Source organism: Otolemur garnettii, unplaced genomic scaffold, assembly GCF_000181295.1.
Source record: "Otolemur garnettii isolate 467f Iridium unplaced genomic scaffold, OtoGar3 scaffold00274, whole genome shotgun sequence".
Lineage (NCBI taxonomy): Eukaryota > Metazoa > Chordata > Mammalia > Primates > Galagidae > Otolemur > Otolemur garnettii.
Window position 1 is genome coordinate 894,031 of NW_003852669.1, and position 9,150 is coordinate 903,180.

The 9,150-nt window shown below is 36.7% G+C and overlaps 1 protein-coding gene across 3 annotated transcripts in view; it reads right to left on the minus strand.

Annotated features, from left to right (window-relative positions):
- ASIC5 (acid sensing ion channel subunit family member 5) overlaps nucleotides 1–9,150 on the minus strand; it is a 36,586-nt gene that overhangs the window by 15,685 nt on the left and 11,751 nt on the right. For all 3 annotated transcript variants that reach the window (XM_023508759.1, XM_023508758.1, XM_012813517.2), the window contains exons 4-6: nucleotides 7,558–7,795; nucleotides 2,488–2,613; nucleotides 243–392 (exon numbers count right to left, since the gene is read on the minus strand). In XM_023508759.1, the coding sequence (XP_023364527.1) occupies nucleotides 243–392; nucleotides 2,488–2,613; nucleotides 7,558–7,795 (514 nt within the window). The remainder of the gene's footprint in view (nucleotides 1–242; nucleotides 393–2,487; nucleotides 2,614–7,557; nucleotides 7,796–9,150) is intronic.

Genomic DNA, 9,150 nt, shown 5'->3' on the forward strand with positions numbered 1-9,150 from the left:
GCATCACTAGCACCAGCCCCACCAACAAGGTTGGCTCCCTCTGTCAGGTTCCAGAAGAAGAGGACTTAACTGTGTTTGAATAAATGTAGGTTGTTATATTATACTTAATAAAAATAAGATATCCCCTGATAATAAGCCCTAGTGTGTTTTTTTGAGAAAAAATAAATATAAGACTGTCTTATTTGGGGGGAAACATGGCCTCTCCCCGAATTCCCTCAGATCCCACATGTTCACGTATTTACCTTCACTTGGCTGATGGTTACCCGAGCGTGCATTCCCACAGGTGTTGACAAGCCTAAACCATCAAACTGTGGCACCGTCTTTGGTGAATGGATAACAAAGATCATTCCGGCATCAAGAAAACCAAGAGCTGGGTTATCAGTGAATTCCTCCTGAAACAAAAGTACAGTTTCTCCCAAATTGCAAATTGACTATATCTGCTTTACACAAGCATAGGCTTTTGATTTATCATCTCATAATAGCATTTGACTTATCCAAAATCCGTCTGTCAATGGATTTTCATCTCCTTTCATATAAACAGCTTGAAAATTGACAACCTAGTTAAATTACAGTTCGAGACTGCTATCATTTTCCATGGATCATTGTATACCTTAGATAATTGACATAAGTGTGTACAACAACTGTTAATGATCTATATCCTGGGTCTTCTCTTCACCTAGTTACCATTTAGTTGCTAACTTGGCCATCCTCTTTGACTCATTTGTTTTAGAAAATCATTTCGTGTTCTTCACTTTGCAATTAAAATCACTGGCCTTATATAAAGTTCAAGTTTATTTTTCCAAAAGAGTGAATATTTGCACTATTTCACTCACACCAATGTTCTTTTTATATAAACCCTACATCAGATGAAGAAATGTAAGACTAAACTTCTGATAACTTTGGCATTAGGTGTGATTTCAGGCTACAAGAAGGAATAAAATGAAAAAGACTATAATAATTTTTCTGTGAATGGGTCAGTTGGATATGTAATTGCATTTAATAAACATGCTTAGTATTCTAATTTTAAAATAGCACTCTATTTCTCCTGGTCATGTAATTACCCTCCAAGAAAGACATAATTGAAATAACTCAGTGCCATTTTCTCATGTAACATTGCATTGAATTTGTAGATATTAATTACACTCTTAAAGTAACTGGAAAATTATAGTTTATAAAATTTATAATGTAATATTTGAACTGACCATGTGACTAATACTTAAAGGAACAGAATATATTGATGAAATATATATACATGCATGTGTAGGTACCTGCACTGAAGTATGCAATGTTGTGTTTGGACATTAAATATAAATGTCTCTTGAATGGTATACAGAAGGATGCTATGAAAAATACCTTAACAGAGATTCTTTAAAAGTAACCAAAGGCCTCATTTGTGTTTTGTGATGTGGAGTAGTTTTCTAAGATTCAGGAACATCAGATTTAACTGTCATCTTTTTCATGGATTAGGTTTGGGGCCATTTAATCCATCAGCACTTCAGAAACCTCATTTGTAAAACAACAGTAATGGAATAGAATACATGTACCTCTAAACGTGTAATTCTAGAAGTGGTTACACAAGACAGAGGGTGAGAATTAACCTTGGGCAGGAGCTATAATAGGTACCCATGAAGATAATATGACTTGCTTTCTTAGGTGTCTGAATGAACATCTGCCTCCTCAGCTTAAACACTTAGAACTTCTTAGGCCTATTACAACTTTCCAATAGCTAGCCTTTGCCAAAGTCTGTTTACACAATATTCTTTTTTTTTTTTTTGAGAAAGTGTCTCACTTTGCTTCCCTGGGTAGAGTGCTATGGCGTCATAGCTCACAACAACCTCAAACTCTTGGGCTCAAATGATCCTTCTGCCTCAGCCTCTCAAATGGCTGGCACTCCAGACACGTGCCACAGTGCCTGACTATTTTTTAGAGATGGGATTTCGCTCTGGCTCAGGCTTGAACTCCTGAGCTCTGGCGATCTACCCACCTCGGCCTCACAGAGTGCTAGGATTACAGTCAGGAGCCACCATGCCTGGCCTATTTACACAATATTCTTTACACAGCAATTATTTTTTTCATTACCTTTCCAGATATAGATACTAAGATTTATAAAACGTGTTTGTATAGTTGCTATCTAAAACATATTGCCTTATTTACATATAAATCTTTCTGAAGTGATTTTTAAATGCATACGGTAATCTTAAAATAACTACATATTTTGTAATTTAGAAATCCCTAGGTTTCCTTATTTGGTGGCCACAATAATGGAACTTAGTAGAAAAGCTAAAATATTTCCAGGAGATGCTTTGAAATTTTACCAATTTTATCTCTAACTCCATATTTATTTGGAATCCATGAGACTCTAAGCTAAATCAACAATAAAATTATGTACAACTTGAGGGAACTATTTGACAAGGCAAAGCATTCTGATCAAACTCATTGCTTTTCTTGTTTGTTTTGAATCTTGGTTGGTTGTAGGAAATTTAATACCTGATTGATGTTGAAGAGCAAGCGTAAGCCTCTTCCAGAGACACTCACTTTATTCTTTGCCTGGAGAGTTTCACCATGATTAAAAGTAAAACAATTTCCATATTCAGTGAAGACATGTGCAAAATCCTCCAACAGAAAAATAAACCAAACACAATCAATTGGGTATTTTCGTTGCTTCTTAGGTTTAATTTCTATAATTTATCTTTTGATAAACATATCTTTAGATGTCTGAATGAGAATGAAGAAATACCAGAAAGAATAAACAACCTATTTGTGCCTACATTCAATGGTAGTTTTTTTTTGTTTTTTTTAATATAGGTTTGTTAATTTGCTTGTGTTTTTCTTTTTGAGACAGGATCTTGCTCGGATGCCTGGACTAGAGAACAAGGGCTTCACAGTAACCTCAAACTGTTATGTGCAAGTGATCCTCCTGCCTCAGCCTCCTGAGTAACTGGGACTGCATGCCACCTCGCCCGTTAATTTTGTACATTTTATATAGAGACAAGGATATGATTGCTGTTATTCAGGTTGGTCTTGAATGTCTGACTTCAAGTGAATCTCCCACCTTGGCCTCCCAAAGTGTGCTAGAATTATAAATGTGAGCCACCATACCCCACCATGATTATTTAAATAAGACCTTTTTTTTGTATATAACTAAGGATTTTTTTACATGTAAAGCATTATTTGATAAAATTTAACATCTCTTTATGATAAAACCTTTCAATAAACTAGGCATAGAAGGAACATACTTCATATAAAAACCATATACAATAAACCCACAGCCAACATCGTACTAAATAGGAAAAAACCAAAAGCCTTTCCCCTAAGAACAGGAATTAACAAGGATGTCTGTTTTCACCCCTCTTGTTCAATATAGTATTGAAGCTCCTTTCCAGAGCAATTAAGGAAGAGAAAGAAATAAAAGCCATCTAAATGGAAAAAGAAGCAAATTGTACCTGTTTACAGATAGTATATGTGATCTTAATCTAGAAATACCTGAAGACTCCACAAAAAAACCTCTTAGATCTGATAAATTTAGTCAAGTTGCAAAATGCAAAATCAACATGAAAAAAATCAGTAGCATTTTTGTGTACTAACCATGAACTAACTGAGACAAGCATAAAGAGAGCTATCTCATTTGCCATACCCACACACAAAAAAATATTTAGGAATAAATTTCACTAAGGAGATGAAAGGCCTCTGGAAGGAAAAGTATAGAACACTGATAAAAGAAAGTGAAGGGGACACAAACAAATGGAAAGGCAGGCCTTGCTTATGGAGTGAATGAATTAATGTTAAAACCATATTGTCTAAAGCAATTTTCAGATTGAGGGCAATCCTTATTAAAATACCCACAAAACTTTTCATAGAATAAAATTTGTTGGAAATATCAACAACAACAAAAAGCCTGAGTAGCCAAAGCAATCTTGAGCAAAATGACCAAAGCTGGAGGCATCACAATATTTGACTTTAAAATATATTACAATGCCATAGTAACCAACACAGTATGGTATAATATAAAAACATACAGAACAATACAAAAGAATAGAGACCCCAGAAAAAAATCCATATAGGTATAACTAATTTTTGAGAAAGCCACCAAGAACATATACTAGGGAAAGGACATCATCTCCAATATGATGGTGCTGGGGAAATTGAATCTCTGTATGCAAAAGAATGGAACTGGACCCCTATCTCCTACCATATACACAGAGGAATTTAATATGGATTAAAATATGGATACAGAGGACCACTTCTAATGTAAGTTTTAAGATTTTGTATCCCTTTTACACATGAATTAGAAAATAAAGGTGTAAATTTATTATAAAAAACCAGGCTATAAAATATGGTGTCTATATCCTGTGCCACACAATGACGTTTTGGTCAATAAGGGAGTGACGGTGGTCTCATGAAATTATAACAAGGATAAAAAATTCCAGTCCTCTAGTGATAGCCATCATAATGTCACAGCACAATGCATTACTCCATGTTTGTGGTGATGCTGGTGACCTATTGCTCTGCTAGTTGTATAAAAGTGTAGCACGTACAATTACGCACACTATCTAATACTTGGGAATGATAATAAATGACTATGCTACTGCTTTATGTATTAAAAAAAAAGATTCAAATATAATACCTGAAAACATAAAAAATATTAGAAGAAAATAGGGGAAATACTCCAGTGTTGTTCTGGGCAAAGATTTTATTGCTAAGAGCCACAAAACACAGAGAACAGAGACAAAAACAAACAAATGGACTATTTTAAACTACAAAGCTTTGCCATAGCAAAAAAAGCAATCATCAGAGTGAAGAGATCACCTATTGAATGGGATAAAATATTTTCACACTATTCATCCAAGGAAAGACTAATATCCAAAATATATAGAAGGAACTCAACTATAAAAACACAAATATTCACATTAATAAGTGAGTAAAGGACATGAACAGATATTTTCCCCCAAAAAAGCATATAAATGGGCAACAAGTATATAAAAATAGTCAACATCACTAATCATCAGGGAAATGCAAATTAAAACCACAATAATATATCATCTCACCCCAGTAAGAAAGACAAAAAATAACAGATGCTAGGAAGGATGTAGGGAAAAGGGAACTCTCGTAAACTACTGGTGGGAATGAAATTACTACAGCCACTGTGGAAAATGATATGGTGATTTCTCAAAACACTAAACATAGAACTATAATATCATCTAGTAATTCTACTACTGTGTATTTATTTATATTAGAGACAGAGTCTCACTTTATCACCCTCAGTAGAGTGCTGTGGCATCACAGCTCACAGCAACCTCCAACTCCTGAGCTTAGGTGATTCTCTTGCCTCAGCCTCCCAAGTAGCTGGGACTACAAGTGCCCACCACAATCTCTGGATATTTTTTGTTACAGTTTGGCTGGGGCCAGGTTCGAACCCACCACCCTCAGTATATGGGTCTGACACCCTACCCACCTTTAAATGGGAAATTATTCTATTAAAATGATATAAATACTCTCACATTTACTGCAGCTTTAGTCACGTTAGTAAGATATGGAATCAACCTAAATGTCTATGAACGGATGAATGAAGAAAGAAAATGAGGTAAAGATTCACAATGGAATACTATTTGGCCATAAAAGCAGAATAAAATCATGTCATTCTGTAGTAACATGGGTAGAACTGAAAGTTATTATATTATATGAAATAAGCCAGGCACAGAAAGATGAATATCTCATGTTCTTATTCAAATGCGAACTCAAAAATGTGGTATCATGGCCGCAAAGAGGAGAATGGTGGATATCAGAAACTGGGAAGTCTGTGTGGATGGGAGGAGGAAATGAAGAGAAGTTGGTGACTGTGTATAGGCATATGGTAGGATAGAAGAAATAAGTCCTAAGGTTCTAAACCAGCAGTTCACAACCTGTGGGTCACGACCTCTTTTTAATAATGAAAATACATTGCAGCATTAGGGAGATTAAGAACCACTGTTAGGGTGACTGTAGTTAGCCACAATACGTTGTATATTCTAAAGCAGCTACAAGAGAGACTTGAAATGTACTCAACATAGAAATGATAAATACTCAAGGTGGTGGATACCCCAAATGCTCTGACTCAATCGTGAGTAGTACACGTTCTATACATGTAAGATAATATCATAAGCCCCTCTAATTACATAAAATATTATGTATCGATAAAAATGAGCTGATTTATGTTTGAATACATATTCATGAAAACAGATGATTTTACCCGTGAACTACTGTGGCATCCTTTCTTTGAGGAGTCACCCCTCCTGCACCCTTCACGGTCACAGCCCTGGGGACAGTCAGTCATAATACTGAGCTCCACCGCCCTCCTTCTCCAGCCGCCGCAGAGGGTGCAAGATGGCACAACCTGGGGCAGTATTAATACCCAGCCTCCTGCCTCAGTAGCTGGTTTAGAAATTTATATGTGTCACAAGTTGTGAAGCTAATCAGCACCTTCTATGGGATTATTACGTGAATAATGGAGTAGTAAATATGATGAAGAAAGGCGAGGGTGGCCAGCAACCATGGTGGCTCTGTGTGGAGACAACTCAAACAGAAAGAAGCCAACCAGAATTAGAGATGAAAACAGACAGCCTCTTAGTGACAGTTTTAGAGTTCTCAGTTCAGTATTTTCTGAAGCCAGCCAGACTCTTAGAGTTCCTAACTAATTGAACTAATTTATTATTTTACTTCTCTGCCTACTGGTACAGAATTGAATTTCTGTAATACGGAACTGAAAAAGTCATCACCAACGCAAAATTTTGAGGTGGTAGGTTAAACACGTTGGTAAGGAAAACAGGATTACAAAGGGTTCATTCTGAATGAAGACCTGAACTTTCTCTCTGTCAAGTGTCACGCAGGCATCTATCTTCTGCTTACTATGTGCTAAGGGAGGTTACCAAAAGAATAAGCAATTGTATCCCAGAACCAGGGAACTGCGAAGTTGACTTACCTTCACTATAACAACACAAGCTATAGAACTGCTGATATGGGAAATATGTGATCAATAGCCTCCATCTCTCTTGATTATTAAAAATAGATTTCAGATATATCCAGAATTTCACCTTAAATGTAGTTTAATTATATAAATAATGAAACAGGAGTTCATATATATTATAAGCGAATACATATTGTATCTGTTATGTGTAATTTTCATGGCTAAATGCTGGGGTCCTCTTACTTTGTATAGCTTCCAAAGCGCTACATGGAAACAGATGGCCGCTTAATGATGGTAAAAGGGCTCTCTGGGAATAGGCTGTTGGCGAATGGAAAGGATTAAAACATCCCCTTATGTTAATTTCGGGGGGGAGATTTATGCTACAAGAAAGGCAACCCAAGATTTCTGTTTTCTATCTTTTTATCTAACTTCTTGAAAGAGGAAATTTGTCTCGCGTTCACTCCATACCCCTGATGTTATAAAGCTGAGCTAGTGAAATATAATCTTTGAACAAATTTAAATTGATTCCCCGTGGGAGTAAACGTCATCTCAAGGTGAAATAGTACAATAAAGTGGCTTATTATATTGATTGTGTTTAAAAAACATCAAATCATTACCTTTGGACCACACGGCACTCCAAAAAAGTCACAGTCCAACAGAGTGCTATTATTGAGATAAAACCCGTGGTTCCTGATAAACTCGGCAATGCTGAAGTTTTGGTGACTGGCAACAAAATCGATACTCTCTTTATAGCCAGTGGAATTGACACTGATTTCCTGAGAATGGAGGACTTGGGACACAACATGCCATAAGATAAAAACGACGTGGAATTTGGCTACAGCATCTGTTTGGAACCTATTAGTGGGAATGAAAGCGATAGTTAGAATAATAATAGCTTGTAATTACCTACAAAACAGAGACCAAACATCTGGACTCCATCAGCTTCTTCTTATCTCCTACATTCTCCCTCATTGGCAAGACATTCAAGCAAAATTGAATCCCTAAGAGGTCTTTGACACATTGTGAAATTTATCTTATATTTGTATATACAGTTTCATTAACCTGGAATACTTCCCAGACCTTGGTCTGGATAACTCCTAATGGATCTTCAGGACTCAACTTAAAGGGAGGTGGTTATGTATACTTGTTAAGAACATACATTTAAGAGCCAGATTTCCTGTGAGCGCCTGTGTTTTTTATCTGCTTAGCTAAGCTGGAACTGTGTTTCCTGGTTGTCTGATCCTGGCCTGTATCTGGTTACACTCTGGAGTTTACTGCAGCACAGAAGCTGAGGTAGCTCACCCCATTGCAGGTCATCGGCTGACTCAACTTGCTGACCTGGGGCAGCAGGGCAAAAGCTCCTCCAGCTGCCGTCTGAACTCTTCAGCTTTTAGCTTTTTCACCTCTTGGGTTAAGATGGCAACCTGGTGAAGGCGCCAGCTGGCCTGCAGCTCGGATTCGTTTTCCCCTTTGACATCCATTTTCCCTTCTGCTGCTTGTCCTGCTACCTTGAGGCCCAGGACCAGAAACAGGCAATCGACGTACAAAGATCGCCTAAAGAACTCATGTTATTGAGTGGGGCGTAATCTCCATGACACCCCTTAATTCTCTGTCACTCGTAATGATTCTGTTTCTAGTCAAGCCTAATGGTTACAGCCACTTAATAGTCTGAGTTAGAAATTACTGCAGCTCCTTGGGACATAGTTTCCCTACTTACAAAATTGGTGTATGTTAATATAATCTAACCCCAAATGTTTCTTTTTATTATTAAATTAATTGTATTTTCCTAAATTACTTAGAAAGGTGCCTGGGATACAGTAAGGGTTAGGTAAGTATTCATTAAATAAATGCTTCATTAATGTCAAAATGTTGTCTTGCAGTCAAAGGGGAGTGATCTGTTTAATCTAACTACTGTATTACCTCCCAATTCTCTTGCTTTGCTGAGCAAGGTCTGTCTTGCATTATGCACAGCTCTATTTATATACCTACATTCCTTCCAAAACATAGTTGGTACTTCCATATTTTGGATATTATAAATTTTGAAAATGAACAAATGTTCTCTCCTCAACTTGGCAGCTAGAAAACATAAACCAGAATGTGTAGCCTGCTCTTACCAAGGGTATGGGGGACACGGTCTGTGTCTCTTGCCTGGACTTCTTTTATGTCTAAGATTTTGTTTTCACTTTCTAAATTTTGTTTATACACATAAC